The following is a 21,250-nucleotide window of genomic DNA, read 5'->3' as shown; positions in this document are numbered from 1 at the left end:
CGGGCGTGCACGGGTGTGCATGGGCGTACGTGGGTATGCATGGGCGTGCATGGGTGTGCATGGGCGTGCATGGGCGTGCACAGGTGTGCATGGGCATGCATGGGTGCGCACGGGCGTGGGTGTGCACGGACGTGCATGGGTGTGCATGTGTGTGCACAGGTGTGCATGGGTGTGCATAGGTGTGCACGGGCGTGCACGGGCGTGCATGGGTGTGCATGGGTGTGTGGCTCTGGTACCAGCCCCGGTCCCCACGCCAGCCACACGCAGCGTCACCTCTGCCCGCTGCAGCCCCAGACCGAAACCAGACAGTCTGTGCTGGGACAGGAGAGGCAGCAGAAGAGGAGCGGCACAGCAAACCTCGTGGAGAGCATGGAGCGCTCAGGCATTTTACAGAGTATCGCAAACCTCTTCTATGCTTGTATTCCTTAAAGGCATTTGGAGCGTTTCCTTAGAAAGGTGTGGGTGATCGGCGAACAGATGCGTAATCCAACCTCTCCCATTGCCAGGCAGTTTCTGGTTGCTTTAGGAACATTTTGCGAGATCACCTCTGAAGTCCTGGACAACCTTTTAAATGATTTCACGACCGCTGGGCAGCAAGGAGACTCCCGTAGTTCAGTTTCTGTATTTCAGAAGATCCGAATTCCCTGCCACGTGCCAAGTAAACGCCGCTTCGCTGTGCCACGTTCTGCCTCACAGGTCAGGGCTGAGGCGCTGACAAGCTGCTCCGAAGAGGTGATAAATCCTTCACCCGAAGTGAAGAATCTGCCCGGTGACCAATTTAGAGAGACTTTAAATCAGCCTGGCAGACGATGAAGGCTTGTTCTTACCTGATGTGGTAAGGACACATCATTAGAAGAACCTTACCTGATATTATTGAATGGGAGGGAAAATGCAATTGTGTTACTCTGTCATACAGAAAAGATTTCGTGTTCTTGGTACCCGTGTCTGCTGCGCGATATGGAAATCCTCCTCGGTGTAGTGTCTCTTCATTAGGAGTGATCCCAAGACATTTTACGCGATTCAGTCACGATGCCTAAGGGATCGTTTTATCCGTCTTAACTGCAATCAGCTCCAGGGATGAAGTGCTCCAAATATTTAACAAGAGAATGATTTTGAATAATAACCGAAGCATATTGCATCCTGCAAAAATCACCTGCTTCGTGTTTCAGTTCTTACAGGAATCCAAGTTTACGCTTTTATGCCTGTGAAAATATGAGGTAAGCTTAAAATTGCGATTTACTGGCCAGAGTATTCCAGGCAGCCACAAGTATTTGTAGTCGATTAAGAGGGTGAATTTCAGATTTGGCGTTTTGCTCCGGTTCTGTTTGCAACCTCGAAGGCTGATACGTGCCGCGGCCATCGCTTTGGTTCTTTTACCGCAGTTACGATTTCTCTCAAAACAATCTTCCGACGCTTTGCGGAAAGCAGGTCTTTATATCCACCGACTCCCCGTTCATGGCTCTCAGGCAGGAGACCAGCTCATCGGGGACCAGCGTTTGCTCTTGAACATCGCTGCCCAGCGTGTCCCCCCGCTGGTTCTCCAGCAGGGACCCGTGGCCCCCCTGGGCTGAGCCGAACGCGTGGCTTTGCCCGCTCCGGCTGCTGTTTAAGATGAGATTGATCTTCTCCAGCAGACAGATGGGGTGTCCCCCTCCCTCCCCGTCCCACAGGTGGGGAACGGGGCTCGTGTAGTCCCTGAAGAAGATGTTCATCTCCGGTTCTGGGAGGGCTGCGGGGGGCTGTGTTTGGTAAATGTTGGCAGCCACGTACCCCAGCGGGTTCCCGTCGGACACCTGAGGTTTGTAGTCGCTGATCTGCTCGGGGGCCCTGATGCTGGCGGGCGCCGTGCTCCCCGTCTGCTCCCCGGCCTTGGGGACCTCTCTGCTGGGCTTCCTTCTGCTGGCCACGTTCTTGTACTCCTCGTGCGCTGGCACCTCCTCGATTTCCATAACTGTGGGGTCCAAGAACGGCTCAGGGAAACTGTTACTCATGAAATCGCTCTTTTCCTGGGAAAAAAAAAATGACGAGTGTAGTAACAAACTGGCAAATTTTACCAACGGGAGAGATACCATCAGACCATCCCGAGGAAGAAATGGAGCAACGACTTGTTGTCTTCATCTCGTCTTCCCTCCCACCTCTCCCATCCGATTCCCCCTGCGAAAGAGACCACAGCGAGGTGGACAAGAGAAGGCGGGGAGCAGCTGTGCGCGTCTCCGTGCTTCTGCATGCAATTCAAGGGCAGCTTGAGTCAACCGTGGCCACTAAATAAAGCGTAGATCGAGGCAAGGTTTAAAGACCTCAGCTAAGCTGGGCTCCCATGCACCTTGCAAATGCCTTGGGAAATGATTCCTCATCAGTTCCCAGTCCCTTAGAGCTTAATCCTCTTCCCATCCGTGTTTCTCACAGCTCCAGAGCGAGCTTTAATCTAAGGGGAAACCAGTGAAGAAAAGCTGGGAGAAAACGGTGCGATTACCTGGAGTGACTTCACCACGTTGCTGTTTCCCACGTAGGGAAAGTCTTCAAACAGCCATTTTGGCAAGAGCGACACAACGGCGGCGTTAATTCTTTACCAAAAAGAAAAAATAAACCCCAAAGTGTTAGTCCATTTTATTAGTCACTTGTTCACGCGGGATGAAATTGTCCCCTGGCAGGAGGGGAACACACGAAGCGCACCCGTCCTTCACGGGTGGCTTGGGAGCCCCAGGTTTACCCCGTATGGGTGGGTTCCCCCGTTTGAACCCTAGCTCTTCATTTTTTCAACCTTATTCCTCAGGGTTTGCTTCTGGAAGCTAAATTACGCTAGTTAAATCCCTTAGGTAAAACTTGGCTGTACGTGACAATGTTGCTGTACCGGGGGGTGGGGGGAGAACCAAGCTACGTGTACGAACCAGAGGAGGTGTGCGCGTCCTGAACTGATGAAATCAAATACACAGAAGTAATGAAAGGTGATTCTCCTACAGCCAAAGCTGCCGCAGAAATGAAAATCATTGGCAAGAGATTTTAATTTCGCTGAGCTTTGCTGACATTCTAGTGCATCGCTGCGTTCCCGGGAAAATACCCCGTGCCTGTTGTTGCGGAAATGCTTGGGTTTCACAATTACATCGACAGCAGGCGAATTAGGCTGGGTTCAGGGACGGGAAGAGGCAGCCCCTCGACGTCTTCGAGCCCCAGGTCTCCCCTCCCCTATTTCTCGGTTTGTGGGGAAGACGCAGCCGGTAGCTCTGCTCCACGGTCACCGTTCCCTTGGGTTCACGTGGGGGACAGGAGCGCCTGGACTCCTGGACACCCCTATTCCCCTGAAAGGGCAAACTGGGACAGAAGGAGCGCTGCTTTGTGAGGGTGCCTGGCCAACAGCAGCCAGTGTTAAAAACCGGTATTAAGAGTCTCCCCGCTGAGTTTTTCCGCTGCTGCACCCTCCAGCCTCTGCCCGTCCCTCGGGGTCCAGGGGCTTCCGTGTCCCCTCCTCAGTCAAAACTGGGAGTAACAAGCCCTAGGATAAAACGTACCTGCAGAGGCTATGTTTTTCCTCTTTTTTCTACCCCTTTTACCTGTGTAATAATATAGCGCATGTCCCTAAGTCTGGCCTTGACAGAGGAGTGATTTTTACTTTTTTTGTTGGCCTCTGCCTTACTGTAGAGCGCACAGATGTCTTTTCATATAGCAATATGATTAATGGGAGAAGTCGTCCTTAGTAAGAGCAGGTTTCTGTAGTTAATTTTTAAATATGCTGGAAGAAAGGCAGGAGTTGGAAATACGGAAAAATTTGTGAAGAAAGCAATACCTTTTTCTGGCTGATTTTTTAAACATCAGAATTACAAAAACAACCGATAATATGACCACGCTGACGCCCAGTCCCAGGAAAACTCCAACGTCATTGTCTGAAAAAGGACAGAGAGGAAAAAGGTCAGTCGGGGGGCCCTGCTCCAGCACCCCCTCTGCCATGACATCTGCTGATATAAAGGGCAGATCTCTGCCAAAGCAGCCTTCAGCATTTCACTTGCCCTTTTGCTCCTCAATTAACGAAGCTAATTCAAAGGAGCGTGCTCGCTGTGTTTAACCATTTCCTAAGCAGCCTTACCTTCCAGAAAGGCTGAAGTGAATTCTTCAGCTTACGCTGGTTTTGCTTTTGGTTTAAGTACTGCAACAGATCACAACGTAAGCTTTACCAGAAGACGCGCAAGCCAGAAGCGTAACCAAAGTTAGAAAAACGGATGGGAAACGTCTAAATGAGTCTTCGGTTCAAACTGCAAGGTCGAAACAGTCCGTTGCCGTCATGCTATATGTTAACATTACCTTGTATTTTCCTTGTTTTCTTACCGCCTGCTTGTGATGTACATTATATTATAAGTCTGATAAGAAAGCAGAGCTCAAGGCGTGCATTATGCGGGTGCTGCCGAGCCACGAGAGCGCTGCAGCCTTTCCTGCCATGCAGCCCACGTCCCCATCAAGTGAAAAGTCGCTTTTCTGGCTCTGACCTCTCTGAAGTGTAAGGGAGCTTTCGCTTCCTCATCACCAGATGCTGCAGGTGCTGCTCGGGCTAAACCTTCCACTTCTGGTCAAGGAGAAAGTCTGGCTTACCAGATCTGAGCTACTGTCTTCTTACCATGGGAGATCTCGCTGTAGGTGCTGCCCAGGAGCTGGTCCTCTGAAGGGACTTAAATAGAGAGAGGAAAAAAATGTCCATAACTTCATTTAGAGGACAGCAGGTGACATAGAAGCTATGGCTTATTTTTATCTTGTTAAAATTATTTAGAAAAATAAATAATGGTATAGCGAGAAAAATAAAGCCCCCTAGAGTAATCGGTAACTCCAGCTCTGGCTGGACCCTACACGATCTCCTGTTTCTCAAGAGATCCAATTAAACGAGACGCTGATGAACACATAACACCAATTACAAAACGTCTTCCACGCGCATCGCTCCCCTCAGCACCTGAAACAAGAATTTAGTCGTCCTGAGGAACTGTACCTTATTTTTCATGAGCACCTACCGATTATTTCCCAAAGTGTCTGAACCCCGTGGGACTGAATTTTCTGGTAATATCTGTTTGTGTGATGGGCTGGGCGGTGAGGGAAGATCTGCAGCTATAGTCCCTGCCGTGGCAAGACGCATATTTTTTGCTAAAATAAGCAGCAAGCTTTCGTCCCGGACAAATTCAGCAATTCCCTTGGGATCTCTTCTCCTTAACAAATACGTGGTGCCGTTGCTGCTACAGAAAAGGGCTGAGGGTCCAGGCCAAGGGCGATCCCACCGCTGGGCTGGGTGTTGGACTGAACCTGTAGCCCGGACCACGACCACAGCTCTGCGGTCAGGACAAGCCGCCCACCGCATCTCCCCGGGGTCACCTGCCTGCACCGGGACCGGGGCGATCACCCCGGGCCGGGCACGAGCAGCACGGCCGGCCGGAGAGAGAAGGAACCGCCGTGCCCTGCTGTCAGACCTCAGCTGGAGTGATCCGCTGGGGTCGGGGCCACCCTGCAAGAAAAAGGGGCTCTGCCGGGACGCGCACGGCACGCACGCTCGCCCGTGGGAGAACATGACCCATCAGAGCATCCCGGGCAGAGCACGTAGGGGCGAGGCGAGCCAGGGTGGCACGCGAGTGCTGCTGCAAGGACGAGGAAGGTAGTCGGTCCCCTTTCACCGTGAGCAGGAGGAGGGTCGTCATCTCGGACTGCAGCAGCTAAAGCACGGGTCACGAAAGAGGACAACTGCTCTAGCAGCAAGGCTGAGGAGCACCAGGGTAGGTTGCTTTTTCCTGGAAATGCAAGAGCAGTTTCAGCAAACCTCTGTCAGGAACGGAAGCAATTACAGCTGATCTTCCCGTGGGATGGGGTAACGCTCCCTAGGACTTTGCTATGTCTTTCAATGGCGGCGAGCGTTGCTGGTGACGTGGTCGTGGGTCCGTGTTGTGGTTCAAGGAAGGGAAATGCCCCCAAAGCAGCTGGCAACATAAAGGGCCCCTTCTGCAGAGTCATCCGTGCAAGCACAGCTCACGCTGCCAGCAGGATTTTCCCAAGACAGCAAATTGCCAATACCGGGGAATTTGGGAAGGGCAGCCTCGCAAGTGCATCTTTAGAAGTACAAGGATGCGGGCGCTTTATGAAAGCCCTCATTTGCAGGCCTGAAAACTCCTCCGTACCCTCCAGTTGGCTGACTGCTTTGGGAAAAATCCTGCTGCTCCCCATGTTTGCCTCTCTGTCCCCAAGAGCCGGCTGTCCCAGCAGGGCAGGGACGAGAAGCCACCTCCTCCACAGCGTGGGGCCAGCACCTGCCTCAAGCCAAACGTCTGCTCGGGCAGCAGAGGATCGGCGTTCAGAAGAACAGCAGGTAGCATCCTCACCTACAATCACAGAGCTTCAACTGGCTGAGACAGTTAAGGATATCCAGCATAATATATCCTATATATATAAAATATATACAATAGTATCCTAAACAATATGGGCCACCTGATTTCAGCCAGTGATTTCTGCAACAGAGTTAGTAACCCATCCATTGAGACTGGTTCGGATGAAAACGAGTGAAAACCTTTTGGAATTCACAGCCCTTAATGAATGAAACAGCAGCGGTCAAAGGACGGAGCTTATCCAAGCCTGGTGGAGCAAGCCCCGTTCCACTTCTGTTTGGAATCCAACGCAAACCCAAAGCCAAATGCAATTTCTTCCTCTCCAAAGGGCAAAAAAATCCCAGAAAAGGTACTATCTCTGGTTTTGTGCGTTTGAAGCATATGGATCTCCTAGCAGAGCTCCTGGAGTTCAAGTATTTCGGTTCCCTCAGCAGAGCGTGTTTGCAGGACAGGCCCACCCAGCTGGAGCGCGCTGCAGACGCTGCAAAGCATCTCTCGAATATATGGGATTGTGGAAGGAAAGTGATGGAGTACGTTATTCCGCAGCCTGGGAATTCAGCAGTTTTGGGGGGCAGGTGTCACTGGCACATTGAACTTGTATAAATTAAAAAAAAATAATAATACGATTACAGTAATGCCTTACTGACAATGGACGGGCTCAATCTGAATAAGGAAGATGAAGAACGAGGTTCCACCTGCGGGGTCAAGCTGGAGGACTTCACCGTAGGTGTCAGCGGTGGGTTGGGCTGGTGCTTTGGAAGCAAACCTTGCACAGGTACGAGCTTCACTGGTGCCTCGTGCTGGCACTTCCCCACATGAACCCCCAAGCTTTGTTCAAGGAGTCTGTGCAACCACTAAGGATGAAGTCTCTGTTTTTAAGCATTTAACACATTTCTAAGCCGTTTGCTAGTGCAAAGGTTAGAGCATCCTCCTTCCGACACCCGGCTCTTCCCCCTTCCGTGCAGACGGACACCTGCTGCCGAGGTTTAAGCCCACCTGAGGGTCAGGACACTGGAAATTCATGTCACCAGAGCTGGAGGTGCCCAAACCCCGGCCTGCCCGGAGCCGAAGGCCGTCAGTGTGTCCGTGAGGATGACACCTAATAGCCAGGGCTAAAAGCCGTGAACGGCCCGGGACGAACCGGTCAGGAATATTTGTTTCCACTTCTTGGGATAAAAATGGAATACCCGCCCTTCTCAAAGCCATGAGGGGTGCCAACCAGAGACACAGAGCCGGTTTGTCAGAGGGAAAGTATCTGAGCAGCTTCAAATAACCCATCTGAAATTGTGTCACAGCATGGGACGGTGAACTGATGACATCCTCAGGTGTCACCATTGCCTGCAGCTCCAGCTGGCTCTGTCAGGGCACCAGGGCACTACCAGGTCTTGATGGCCCTGCCCAGCCTCACCTGGGACCTCCACCCCCAGCCCCTGCCCAGGGGGCTATTTAAGCTCAGCCCTGGGCTATGAGCTATGCTGGGGGAGCTCTGGAGGTCCCAACTCTGATCTGGCTTTGTGACTTGACCTCAGCCCTCCCTTGTCTCCATGGACCTGCCCAGCCACCACTGGACACTGTGTGCAGCAGCCATAAATGCAGAGGTTTTGTCTGTGGTGTTCATGGCATGGCTATGGTGGCACTGGGAGGTGTCCTCAGTGCTCAGGTGTTGAGCTGTGCGTGGATGATCCTGGCTCATCTGGGTGAGGACCAGCAGCAGGATGGAATAACACAGGGAGCTCAGTATGCCCAGCTCTTGAGGACAACCAAAGCCACCACACGCAGTGCTGGAGATGATGACAGTCCTTGCTTTCCTTTCTAAATTGGCCCATGCTCTCGTCTCAAACATTTTCCAGAACCGAAGCCTGCCTGCTTCCCACCCCAGGTAAGAAAGGGCAGGTTGCAGCTTGGCCAGTTGGTCTCTGTAAAAGTTGGTTTCTATGTTTTGTTTTTTTCTATAACATTTATTGTTAAATGTGCAAAGCAGCAACCTCATCTTTTCTATCACACCAGGGGAGAATGACTCAATTGGTCTATCTTGTGGAGTAAGATGCGATTCTCGTGCATTAGAGATTTGTGAACGGGAGCAAAGATTGGCTAGATAAGGCTTTCCCAAGGATGCATTGGCAAAAATCTCTATTTTCATGTCCTGCAGCCAAGAGGTTTCCATCTAGAGCCTTGCTTTCCTCTGGTCAATGGGAGAGTTTTACATCTAATTTCTAAAATGAAGTAATTCTACAAAACTGGCGGGTTGTGGGAACATCACGAATGAAACAGCAAGCTGAGCTCTGCAGCTCCAATGCAGCAAGCAGCAACTTCTCCACCCAACAGGGCTTACCTTGGCTGCAGCTGGGTTTGCTGACTCCATCGGGGTAGACTGCGTACACCAACACATCGATGCGACCTCCTGCTGCTGCCTCTTCTGGAAAGAAGCAAGATTTGCCTTTAAAATGTATTGTAAGCTGCTGTGAAAGCTCGAGGCTTGCTCAAGGGATTGTTACTGAGTGGTGAAAGTAGATGGAGGGGTGGGGGGGGTCCCCAGCTCCAAGTCTGCTGCACGCCTTCCCTCCCCTGGGGAAAGCCACTGCACGAGCTGTTCCCAAAAACACGCGTGGAAGAGCAAAAGCCTGGTCAGGTAACTGGCTAGGACGTACCCAAAAAACCCCTAAAGACCAGAATTAATGTGGGAAGCAGGAACGGAGTGGGACAGGTCCTGAGATGTCCAACATGTTCAACAGGCTGCCCAGAGAGGTGGTGGAGTCACCATCCCTGGAGGAGTTCAAAAAACGTGTAGACATGGCACTTTGGGCCGTGGTTTAGTAGGCATGGAGGTGTTGGGTTGACGGTTGGACTTAGATGACCTTAGAGGTTTTTTCCAACCTTAGCGATTGATTCTGTGATTAGGCTGTGTTGGGAAGGACCCACAGGCTCGTCTCTCTGGGCACGGCGGGGAGGAGAGGTGCTAAAGCAACGGTCTTGGTGCATCAAGTGTTGTGCCTTCTCTCTCTGCATCCCTTAAACACACACATGCATCTCCTGCGCTTGGGCAGGCCTCCACATGCTTGGCTTCCCTGCCTGCCCGCTCACTTGTCACGTCGTTCTCCTTCCCTCTCCCTCCTTTCCCCGTGACCTTCGCCTGGGGGACCAAATCCCACTGACTGCCCTCATGTCTCCTATTGCTTCACTCACAGAATCACAGAATCGTAGAGGTTGGAAAAGACCTTTAAGATCATCGAGTCCAACCGTTAACCTAACACTGCCAAGCCCACCACTACACCATGTCCCTCAGCACCTCATCCAAACGGCTTTTCAATACCTCCAGGGATGAAGGTACCTCCACTCCTTCTCCCTAAGGGCTCTTCGTGGTCCCGCTCTCCAAAAACAAGTGGGCAGGGGCTCGGTTTTGAATGAAACTGTGCCTTTATAATATATTTTGGCTTTATAATACCCTGATGAACCGCACCTACTAGCGAAAGGACTCCTGGAATATCTCACCTTGGATGTACGTGCGCGTTTCCTGGCATGGGACTTTCTTCCAAAAATACCGCTCCTCCTGGCCATACTGGGCGGTGGAAAGCCACTCCACTATGAACCAGAGCGGGGACCGCCTGCTGCGGGCCGGGGGCTGCCAGGCCACCGAGAACCCACTCCGGTTCTCGGGCTTCACCTCCACGGCTGCCGGCGCCGGGAACTCTGTGGAGAGAGGTGGGAAGGGGCTGTCAGCCCCACCTCGTCCTCGAAGAGCAGGAGACGGGGAAGGGGCCAGCTCAGCCCAGGCAAACCGTGGCCTTCCTGAAAGGGTTTAAGGGCTGAAGAGGCACCAAGAACTTCTAGAGTGTGGTGGGTTTATATCTAAACCAACCAAAAAGGTAAAAACCAAAAAGTAGAGAGAAAAAGTAGAGAGAAAAAGTAGAGAGAAAAAAAAGTATAAAAAGTATTAAAAGTAGAGAGAAAAAAAAGTATAAAAAGTATTAAAAGTAGAGAGAAAAAAAGTATAAAAAGTATTAAAAGTATAGAGAAAAAAAAGTATAAAAAGTATTAAAAGTATAGAGAAAAAAAAGTATAAAAAGTATTAAAAGTATAGAGAAAAAAAAGTATAAAAAGTATTAAAAGTATAGAGAAAAAAAAGTATAGGAAAAAAAAAGTATAGAAAAACTATAAAAAGTATAGAAAAAAAAAAGTATAGAAAAACTATAAAAAGTATAGAAAAAAAAAAGTATAGAAAAACTATAAAAAGTATAGAAAAAAAAAAGTATAGAAAAACTATAAAAAGTATAGAAGTCTGTCTCTGCTTACACGTGTACCACAAAAGCACATCTCCAGCTCTGTCATGTCTCGCCTGAAACGTTTTACCTGGCATTTCTTACAAGAAAGGCGCGTGATTCTGATAAGTACGAGAGATTAGAGAATTTTTTCCACCTTATTTCTCTTCGGTTTCTTTTTAGTCATATATTTGTCCTCAATTGCAGTGGGACTTTCCCCTCTCATTGCTCATTAAAAAGCGACTTTTTTTTTTTTTTTTTTTTTTCAAAAATAGGAAAGTGTGGTTGTCGGGAAAACCGCAACCCGTGGCGCGGCTCCCAGCCGGGGCTCGCTCCCTGGCCGAGGCGGCGGGCGCCGTTTTGGGGAGCACGGGGCAGAGGAGCACCCCTGGGCCGAGCCAACTTATTTTTAAACACCAACTGATTTTCAAACTTCTCGCCGCGGCCTTCAAAGCCCGAGGGCCGCGACGCGCGGCTGCGGGGCACCTCCGGGCCGCGCCGGCCTCGGCTGGAGGACGTCGCGTTCCTCGGCGGGGCGGGCAGAGCTCCGCCGAGGCTTTGCCCCTGCTGTAGCACGAGCTAGCGCTTTCCCCCCGCCATCCCGACGAAACCCCTCTCTGTTAAGGCTGCGGGCGGTCTGTGCGGGATCCTACCTCCCCGGCCGCCGGCGCCCCGGCCCAGGGCGATGCTGGCGGGGCTGGAGGCCCCCCTGGAGTTGTGAGCGGTGACGCGGAGGCTGCGGGCTCCCGGGGGCACCAGGACGCCGCAGGCCGTGCCGGAGGTGTTGCAGAGCAGGAGCGTTCCCCCGGGGCTCTCGGTGACCACGGCGTAGCCCAGGATCCTCCCGCCGGCGTCCCGGGCTGGCAGGGGCTGCGAAGGGCGAGATGGGTGCGGGGTTCGACACCGAGCAGCCCCAGCGCGGGGCCGATGTCCCCTCAGCGGGGCGGATGTCCCCTCAGCGGGGCGGATGTCCCCTCAGCTGGGCGAGACGTTTTGCGAGGACGGGGAGATTTTGCCCCAAGGACGCGTTGAGGTCTCATCTTCCCCCCGAGGCTTTGGGCAAAGGGCTCTTGAGGAAAGGCATCGCCTTCCGCTGCCTCTTGGCAGGCGCTCTCCTCGGGGAGGAGCGGAACACGTGAAAACTTCACGGGAGCTGCCAAAAAAGGCCTTACCTTGATCAAGACCGTCACCTCGCGGCTGCCGTTCGGGAAAGCCGGGCCCAGGCGCCGCCAGACGTCGGGTGCCGCGGCGGGGGCTGCGGAAGGAAGCGCGGGACGTGGCGGGAGCTGCCGAAGGGGAACCGGCCGGGGCTCCCGCTCGCGCACGGGGCTCCCGCCCACACGCGAGCCTTTGCAGAAAGCCCCGCTTGGCCGGCGGCTCCGTGCGGGGCAGCGGGCTCGTCCCCACGCGGCCGGCGGCAGGCTCGCTGCTGCGTGGCTCTGCCGCCGTGGAGAGGAAACGGCCCCGACTGCAAAGAGCAGCAAGCGCTGCTTTTGAGGACAAACGCGTCCCCGGCTGCCTCGCCGTGACCGGGACGTAAGCGAGGGCATCGCTCGCTGCTCGGGCGTCTCGGCCCGCTGCCGGGCGAGGTAACCGAGTTGGCTGTGCCTAGGTTCATCCCGCTGTTAGCAACTGGGATGCAGAGGGGAAAAGCCGGGCTGAGGCGACAGCTGTTTGTGGCTGGGGGGACACCTCGGCCGGTGCGGCTTTTCCACCAAGGGCACGAGGTGCTCCCTGCTGCCAGGGAGCGAGCGAGCCAGCTACCAAAGGCAGATAAGTGCATCCCATCCCTCTTTCTGTTTGGAAAACCCCGTGCCCGCAAACCCCCCCCCCCCCCCCCCCCCGGTTTCTCTCCGGCTCTTACGGTGCGGCAGCAGCCTCGAGAGTCTGCCAAAACCACCGTCACCTGCCGCGTGCCACAGGGCTGGGCGCGCTGGGAGAGCACAAGAGGAGCTGCCAGCTCGTGACAGCGCTCAGCCCTCGGCTGCGGCGCGGGGACGGCAGCAGCGCGGGGACGGCTGTGGTGCGGGGACGGTAGCGGTGTGGGGACAGCAGCGGTGCCTCCCAGGCCGCAGCGGCATGCCCGATGTCTGCCAACAGCCGTCTCCGGCAGCGCAGGGATGCGCAGGCTCCCGGGCCACGCGCACGCCACGCGCACGCCACGCGCACGCCACGCACACGCACGTTGCGTTGCTGGCTGCCGGCCAGGTCCCCGCAGAGCATCTCAAGGAGCCACTGGGCTACTTGGGAAGACGCGGCGAGAGCGGTGAGAGGCTGAGCTTACCTGCCTCGGGGGTGGTATAGAGAAAGGGGGTGCTCCAGGCGCTCCAGGGGCTGTTGGCAGGGCTGAGCCGGCACCTGACCTGAAACACGTACTGGGTGTTACTCTGCAGGTCGTGCCGCGAGCGGGGCCCGTGCTGCGCCGCACCATCCCACGCCTCCACCTGCAAGGGAAGCAGGGTGCTAGGGGGGAGCGGGACCCAGCTGCCCCCCCCCCCCGCTGCCACCGGCCCCCCACGCAGAGTGGGAGCACGCAGCGGTCGCCGCCTTCCTCGTCTGCACGGATGGGGACGGCGGTCGCGGCCCTCCCCGAGCGCGCGGGGGTGGCTAACCCTCGGGACTGCCCGCCGAGGGGGTCCCCGTCGCCCCTCCCGCGGTGCTCCAGCGTGTGTTTTTGGGAGCGATGCTGTTGCGAGACGTGGTGCACGCACCAGTCCCCTCTGCTAACGCACCGGGCAAGCTGGAGGGGTGCAGCGAGAGCCCCTGGCCCGCTGCCGCACCGGGCTTCTGGCACCACGGCGGTTTTGGGGGCTGCGGTGGGAGCTGGGATCCAGCCTCAGCCCCTGCCAGCGCCGGGGGGGGGGGGGTCCGAAAGTGGAGCTGCCCCAGGGGAGGTTGTGTCTGCGAGCGTGCGGGGACGAGCGATGAAGCCTGCGTGCGCTGCGGGTCCCTAGAGGCTCTCTTGCCTTGTCCTTGCAGAGCTAGATAACGTTTGGAAATATTTTGAATTTTGCCCTTTTGCTTAAAAAGCAGAGAATAACCCTGCCTGAAAGTCTGTCTGCCCTCCCAGAGGGCATCGGCTGTCCTGCCCCACCAAAAGCGGGGGGCTGCCCATAGCTGGGGGGTGTGCCCCCACCGGCGCCGAAGCAAAGGGCTGGGGTTTGAATGACCCCAAATGCTCCCATTGCCCGTGGGTGCTTAGGGGTCTCCAGCAGGACCAGGACTGGCTCGTCTCCTAACGGGGGGCGGCTCGCACAGGACCCCCTTTCCCGTGGGTCTGCATGTTTTTGGGGGGTCCCGGGCCATCTCACATGCCATGCCGAGGCGCCCGTGGCTTTGTGTCGCTCCTCGCAGTGCACGTTCTCCAGCAGCGTCTGCCTCCTCCAGCGGATGGTGGTGGTGGGAGGCGACGTCTCCGTCGTCTCGGCACCGGCGACCAAGGGCAGAGCGGGCACCACTGCGGGGAGAGCCGGGAAGGCGAGGGTCGGGGGGCTGGCATGCCACGGGGGGCTGCCCGCACGCACGTGAGCCACGCCGCTCGTGCGTGTCCCTAAAATGACACCTTGGGGTGGCGCATGTGGCATCGCACGGCCCCAGCGCACGGTGCGGCTCACGGACGGACGGACGGATGGACGGACGTACCGAGCTCCTGCAGGTCGAGGCGCCGCGGGGCTGAGCGAGCAGCGCCCAGCGCGTTGCTGGCCTGCACCCACGCCGAGTAGCGGCCCCCGCTGCGCAGCGCGCTCAGCGGCACCGGCGAGCCCGCGGGGAAGACCTCCTCCTCCTCGGCATCCTCCTCCTCCTCGGCATCCTCCGCCACTGCCGTCCCCACGCTGGGAAGCAGAAGGCAGCCCCGGTCAGAGCCCGTCCCGGCATCACGCGCCCGCTGGAAAGGCGGCCCCGGCTCTCGGGGGGGTCACGGCTCGCGGCTGGGGCACAGTCATCTCCAGAACTGGCGTTTGTCACTCCTAACGCGAACTAGAAAGTAATTGCCTTCGGTTCGTGACGTTTCTGTAGGGCATCTGCACTTTGCTGCAGGAAGGGAACTTGCTCATTTCTTTCTGGCTGCACGGTTCAAAGTTTGAACCCAAGCAAATTTAGGCAGGCGGTTAATCACTTCTCTTCGCGAAGCCTACGTATGACAGGATTTAATGCGTTTACTTTAATAATGGAGTCAGATTAACCTCGAAAGCCTGCCGGTCTTGTGTCGCGGGGGCTTTGGTGTCAAACGTGGCAGAAAGCAGCCCGGGCTGGGTAGGAAGGGCTGCGGCACGCTGCGCAGCAGCCGGCACGCCTGCTTCAGGTTCAAGCTCTTGTACGCTGCTAGAGTTTCAGTTTTGGGGTTTGGGCAGCGTTAGGTGCACGCCGCCGGCTGCACCCTCTGCACGCCCTTTAGCTTAGGGAGAGGCAACGCATCTGCAAAAAAATGCATGGCCGTAACGCGCTGCAACGCGATGCGATGTTGGCTGGGCCGCTAACAGCACCGAGCGCGTAAGGTCCGTCCTGCAGAATTAAACCCTCGCTTTAACGTGCGGTTTGCAAGCAGGAGAGCAGGAAGACGTGAGCTTTAGAAAGCGTAACTAGGGCACGGCGCCCGCTGCCAGCCGCCGGCAGCAGAGCAGCCCCGGTGTCACCCGGATTCGCGGCCGCTGCGCCCCGGCCGCGCACCCTGCGCCGGCTCTGCCGGTTACCGCGCTCCCTCCCGGCCCCGGCCCGCCCGTCGCGTCGCCCGCCCTGCAGCCCCCCGTCCCGTGGGGCCTTACCTGCGCAGGTGGAGGGCGTAGCGGGTGTGCAGGTGGGTCGTCCGCCCTGCGTCCCACGTGCACGCCAGGCACCCCGAGTGCTCGCGGATGGTGCAGGTCAGGTTGCTGGGGGGGTCCGGAGGGTCTGCGGAGGCAAGGTCAGGCAGAGCGCGTGGGCACCCCCCCAGCAGTGCAAAGCCCAGGCTGCCGCAAGCCCCCAACCCCCTCGGTGCCGACGGCTTAACAAAAATCACCGAAACCCCACAGCCATGGGAGGGTACTCACAGCCGGCCAGGACGCTGGTGCCGCACTCCACCCGGTGCTTGTCGCTGTCGGGGCAGCTGGCGAAGCAGACGACGGTGCCTACGGGCATCCGGAAATCGCGCAGCCGGAGCTGGACCGCGCTGCTGTTGAGGGGGCGCAGGGGACCCTCAGTGCGGCTGTAGTTGAGGAGGATGGAGAACTTGGCCCAGGGGCAGCCGAGGGTGGAGAGGCAGTTGATGGAGATGTTGGAGCCCATCCGCACCACCGGCGCGGGCTCGATCCAGACGTGCCCCGAGCACCTGAAGTTTGCAACACCTGCGCCAACACCCGCCGGGTCAGGGCGGCTCCGGGTGGGCGTCCCACGGGAGGAGGTGATGCCTGCGGGCTGCGCCGCTCCGCACGGGCGGCTTCTTTGCTGGGGTGTGGGCAGCAGCATGGCAGGACCCCCCCAGACCCCCTCGCTCCCCCCCGGGGACGGGGATAAACCCCCCTGCCTTCAGCAGTGACCCCGCACCCGGTGACTCATCCCCTCAGATCGGAAACAGCTAGTTTCACCAATTTTAGGTTTTGTTCTAATGCTTTAAATGACTGCAGGGAAATAACCCGTAGTCTTGAGAGCTCTGATCCCCTGAGATTAGGGCAGCAGCCCCCGCGCAGAGGTACACGCTGCCCTTCGTTATCAGATGAGGGCTCTGCATCAGCCCCGGCAAACCCGGCTCGCAGCCGGTATCGGGCTCGATCTAGCCTTCCTGGAAAGGGTGCAGCTGTGCTCTGGCTTCGCGTGTGCGGAGGCAGGATCACGCTGCTTGTCACAGCCGCTGAAATGCCAGCGTGCTTCAGCGCGGCTGGATGTGGCCCCGGTCCAAGGATGCAAGCAGGGAGGAGAGGGTGCCACGGGGCATGGGAGCCCCCCGCAAGGCTAATGAAGCGCTCCCCCAAAATCTATACCTGTAGCCCTATAATTTTCCTACTCCCACTCCGATTCCCCGGCAGGGCCGGGGCTTTCGCTCCGGTGGTCAGTGAGGGCGATGCCGCGGCGGCCGTGCCACGCCGTGCCGAGCCCTGCCGCGCTGCCGCTTACCTCCGCACAGGCAGCAGAGCAGGATGTGGAGCGCCAAAGCCTCGCCGGACCCCGCCATGGTCTGGGTGGCGGCTGCTGCCCGCATGTGGCATAGTCTGGGGGGAGAAAAGGTGAGAGTTGTCCCACCAGCCTCACCGCTGCCCGGCGCGGCCGGGTCTGCCCTCGCCGCAGGATGCTCAGGGACGGCCCCGGAGGCGCAATGGGGATGCGTGGCGAGGGTTTCGGTGGGGATTTGGGGTCAGGTCGGGTCCGTGCCAGCAGCGGGAGCAGAGGGGGACAAGCCCGCGGGCACGCAGGACTCAGCATTTTGGGTAACAGGCGGCCCGTCGGCAGAGCCCAGTGTCCAGCCCTGGTGAGCAGCCCTGAGGCCGCTTTCTCTGAGCTTCCACCTCTGGTGGTGTTTCTCTGAGCTTTCATATCTGTGAAATTTCTCCAATCCTGTCCTTGCACTTGTACGAACGCGTATGTCCGCGCAGTTTTTGGTAACCCACGGGCGGGACAGCCTCCCCTCCACCCCCGGGCAGGTGATGGAGCAAACCCTCCTGGAAAGCAGCTCCCAGGAGGTGCAGGAGGACCGGGAGACGATGGGAGCAGGCAGCGTGGATTGACAAAAGAGAAATCCTGCCTGAGCAGCCCGAGAGCCTTCCTCGAAGAGGACCGGCATGGTGGGTGAAGGCAGCGCAGGGGATGCTGCTTGTCTTCATCCTGCCCCTCTGCTCAGCCCTGGGGACGCACGTCTGGAGCGCTGGGTCCAGGGCTGGGCTTCTCCCAGGACAAGAGAGATATGGAGGGTCCAGCAAAGGCCGCAAAGATGCCTGAGGGTCTGGAGCACCCGAGATGTGAGGAAGAGCTGGGAGAGCTGGGGCTGTTCAGCCTGGAGAGGAGAGGGCTCAGGAGGGGTCTTATCCTTGGGTATAGATGTCTGATGAGGGAGTAGAGTTGAGGGAGCTGGAATGCTCTCAGTGCTGCCCAGGGGCAGGACAAGAGGCAATGGGCTCACGTTGAAAATCAGGAAATTCCGGTTAAACATAAGAAAAAGCACTTTACGGGTGACCGTGCACGGGGCAGGCTTGCCCTGCAGTCTCCATCCCTGGAGATGCTCAGACCCGACCGGACACGGTTTCAGGGGACAGAACCTTTCCTTCTTTCGCAACGTCTTTCCCACCCCCTTGCTGCGGCCGGTCCTGCCCCAGCCGAGCCATGGCTCTTCCTGGCAGCGCCCTGCCCCAGGACAGTCCCAAAATCCCCGGCAAGGGCTTCCCCCTCTCTCCAAGGAGCCACGCTTGCGTCCGCACCCCGCAGCCTTGCCTGAATTTTTTCCCTCCTCACTTCGCCTTCCTCCCCAGCCTCTTTGGATCCACCCTCCCCGGCCAACCCCCCTCCGGAGGGGAAGCCCAGCCTCGCCAGCCCCGCACGGCTGGGGCTGCGGGGCACAAGTACGGGGCACGGGGCGCAGGGCTGGGACAGCTTTGCAGCAGCCAGGGCACAGACGGGCGAGGTGCAAGGAAATGCAGCTCCTGGGGGGGGGGGGGGATTGCTCTTTTCCAGGAGAAACATCCGCCGGGGAGCAGCCTGCCCGGCACAGCCGAGCCCCCCAAAGGCCGGGGCGATGCTGCGGTGGGCGCAGGGCTGGGCGCTGGGCAGACCGTTACCATCGCCTTACACCCGCTTCGCGTGCGCCGTGCTGAAAACCCAGCAAAGCCCCACACCTCCGTAGTTTTCCTTTTAAGCCAGCAATAATTAAAATAACCCCCTACAAAACCTGACGTTAGAAATGGCAAGTTCCCCTCTGAGGGACACGCTGAACCGGAGCCCACTGTAAAAGCTTCAAAATGACGTTGTGCAACCCAAACCGGGCTACGAGCTACAGCTATCGCTTCTGCGTTTCTCCTGCTGCGTGAGCTGACCTCGTTTGTTTTAAGGGCTGTTCAAGTATTCTTAATGAGTCAAATTTCAAGTGGCTTCCTATTACCTGACCCACTAAGAGAACTCGAAGGCCTCCCGATTGCCTGCAAACCTTCTGCAAGTTAGAACAAACGGGGAAAAAAAAAAAAAACCAACAACCCTCGTGGTCTATGAAAAGAGCTCAAAATACAATAAATCTGCCTGGCTGCCAGCTCTAAGACAAGCTCGCAGGCTCTGCCTCCTCCAGGGATCACTTACCTTCGCATTTTTATTCCAATTTACAGGCATTTGCAAACTGCAAAGCCAGAAGGAACGAGACCATTCCCCTTGTCGAGAGATACTGGTCTTTGATCTCCTCTCTGTTAAAAAGTCTCCTCGTACGTTAGTGCTAAAGAAATGCAAAGCAAACGAAGGAGAAGGAAAAAGCCATCCCGGTTGCGCGAGCCCAAACCGTGCAAAATCTTTACCGGCAACGTGTGTCAGAAGTGGCTAATGCACACAAGCAGCAGCCGAGAAACACAAGCTGGGATATTTTTTTTTTTTTTGGCTTTAAATCCGGGTGGTAGCGGGCTGGAAGCTGGGGAGAGCGGGGGGGTCCTTACCTTGCCAGTCCTCAGGACATGTGCCGCCGGGCCCCTCCGCCTGCTGCTGCGGCCAGGGCTGCCGAGCACGGCGAGAAGCATCAGCAACTGTCGGCGAGGCTGACCTAGATAGCTGCGCCGAGAAAAACTGAGAGTTTCCAGTCTGAGTCAGTCCATGGGAAAACCCAGCATCCCTTAAAGGAGCAGCCTCGGGGGGGGGGGGGTGTGTGTGTGTCTTTGTAGTCTTAAGTCGTTACAGAATTTGGAGTCACCCTGGCAAATTCAAGTCTATCCCAAATGGATTTTTTACGTTGGCGTGGCTTCACGCCAGGCGACAGGAACGCAGCGGAGGGGTCCTGGGGAGCCGGGCTGAGCTCCGTCAGCAAAAGAACATTTTTCTACTACAATGAAAGCCTATAATGAAGCCTATAATGAAAAATTCATTAAGGACTGAGGGTGTTTTCACCCTCCCAGAGGAGTCACCCCCTCTGCTTATGCCAGTCCCCAGCTCAGCCGGGGATGCTACGGGCTGCGGACCCCCGGGGCGGGGGGCAGAAGGGGCCGAGGCTCCAGGGCTCTCCATCCCGCTGGCTCCCGCCGCAGCTCCCAAACCCCCCCGCTGCAGAGCCCGTGGCTTCCTTTTTCATGTCAGTTGAAGAGTTAACCTCAATAACAGTGTTAACCTCATTAGACGCTGCAACCACAGGAAATACCGCACCGCTCGCCCGCCTCTGCCCTCCCGAGAAAACGTTGGGGAACATAATTTCCAACCCCCCCCCGGGCAAGGCAGACCCTTCCTCGGCCAGCAAGCCCCCGCTGCTCTGGGTTTGCGCTGATCCATGGGGGTTTTGGTGAAAGCGGAGGGTGGGTGAAAGCAAGAGCATCAGCCCGGGGGGGAGGAAGCCTCGCTGAGTGCTGAAACTGTAACGTGTGGTTATAGGAACATATATAACGCATCTGTATGTATAGCGGTACACACCCCGAGCAAGATTGGGAGGGTTTCGGTGAGAATTTTACTTTCAGCGCCTTACAGGTGTCTTTAATGTACAAAAATATTTGTCTTAATCTATCGAAAACCATTTTCAGGAGGCGGGGGGGGGGGGGTCTTGCCTTGCGGGTGGGCTCTGCTGCGGCCGGGGGGGTGCTGGTGCGGGGGGGAGCAAGCCGAGGAGGGCCCGAGGGAATCCCAGCCCCTCCGCAGGGCTGCTGGGGCCGGGGGTCGGCCGCCTGCGGGGACAGAGCCGGGGCTGAGCAGGAAACGCTGGGTGGGACCCACTGCGGGGCACGCGTCTGGGGCCGCACGTCTGGGGCCGCGCATCTGGGGCCGCACATCTGGGGCCGCACATCTGGGGCTGCGCATCTGGGGCCGCGCATCTGGGGCCGCACATTTGGGGCTGCGCATCTGGGGCCGCGCATGTGGGGCCGGGCAGCACTGCAGGGATGCATGTCTGGGGCGGGGGCAGCACCGTGGGCCTTCACATTTGGGGTGGGGCAGCATCGCAAGAGCGCACATCTGGAGCCAGGCCCTGGCATCTGGACCTGGGGTGGCACTGCGGGTAGGCACATCTGGAGCTGGGACAGCACCAAGGGCCAGCACATCTGGGCCCAGGCAGCACATCTGGAGCCAGGCCCTGGCATCTGGACCTGGGGTGGCACTGCGGGTGGGCACATCTGGAGCTGGGACAGCACCAAGGGCCAGCACATCTGGGCCCACGCAGCACATCTGGAGCTGGCCCCAAGGCAGCACATCTGGAGCCAGGCCCTGGCAGCACATCTGGAGCCAGGCCCTGGCATCTGGAGGCGGCAGAGCCCATCTGGAGCCAGCACAGCACATCTGGAGCCGGCACAGTGCATCTGGGTGCGGTGCAGCGTGCCTCCAGACACGGGGCATTGTGGCTGCTCCCAGCACCCAGCCAGCCTCGGCGCCTTCCCGGCATGGGCGTCCCAGCCCCTCTGAGCTGCCGGTTCCCGTATTTCCCAGTTTGGTTTGCTCATACCCACCATCAGCCTTTTCTGGTGCCAGTTAAACTCGTGTCTTCTTATCTCTTCCTGAGCGGCCACGGCGAGCTGCGGCTCAGTG

The 21,250-nt window shown here is 57.2% G+C and overlaps 1 protein-coding gene across 1 annotated transcript; it reads right to left on the bottom strand.

Moving 5' to 3' along the window:
* Positions 1 to 207: 207 nt before the first annotated feature.
* On the bottom strand, positions 208 to 19,300 carry IL23R (interleukin 23 receptor). Its single transcript, XM_075506656.1, has 15 exons — positions 19,192 to 19,300; positions 16,685 to 16,779; positions 15,625 to 15,918; positions 15,361 to 15,484; positions 14,240 to 14,430; positions 13,909 to 14,054; positions 12,882 to 13,041; positions 11,770 to 11,852; positions 11,251 to 11,467; positions 9,831 to 10,028; positions 8,674 to 8,757; positions 4,604 to 4,654; positions 3,782 to 3,878; positions 2,474 to 2,564; positions 208 to 2,006 (listed from the first exon to the last, which is right to left on the bottom strand). The coding sequence occupies exons 2-15, from the start codon at positions 16,767 to 16,769 to the stop codon at positions 1,395 to 1,397; spliced, it is 2,433 nt and encodes an 810-aa protein (XP_075362771.1). The 5' UTR covers positions 16,770 to 16,779; positions 19,192 to 19,300; the 3' UTR covers positions 208 to 1,394.
* Between the last annotated feature and the right edge of the window lie 1,950 nt (positions 19,301 to 21,250).

Source organism: Mycteria americana, chromosome 7 (assembly GCF_035582795.1).
Source record: "Mycteria americana isolate JAX WOST 10 ecotype Jacksonville Zoo and Gardens chromosome 7, USCA_MyAme_1.0, whole genome shotgun sequence".
Lineage (NCBI taxonomy): Eukaryota > Metazoa > Chordata > Aves > Ciconiiformes > Ciconiidae > Mycteria > Mycteria americana.
The sequence above is the reverse complement of the archived record's forward strand: the minus strand, read 5'-3'. Positions and strand labels throughout refer to the sequence as shown.

Excerpts from the sequence above, each read along its gene's own strand:
- IL23R (XM_075506656.1), bottom strand. The coding sequence starts at position 16,769 with ATGCGGGCAGCAGCCGCCACCCAGACCATGGCGGGGTCCGGCGAGGCT. Across the intron at positions 15,485-15,624 it reads CACCAGCGTCCTGGCCGGCT|ACCCTCCGGACCCCCCCAGC; the intron begins GTGAGTACCCTC and ends TTGCCTCCGCAG. Across the intron at positions 13,042-13,908 it reads CGGGCGCCTCGGCATGGCAT|GTGGAGGCGTGGGATGGTGC; the intron begins GTGAGATGGCCC and ends CTTCCCTTGCAG.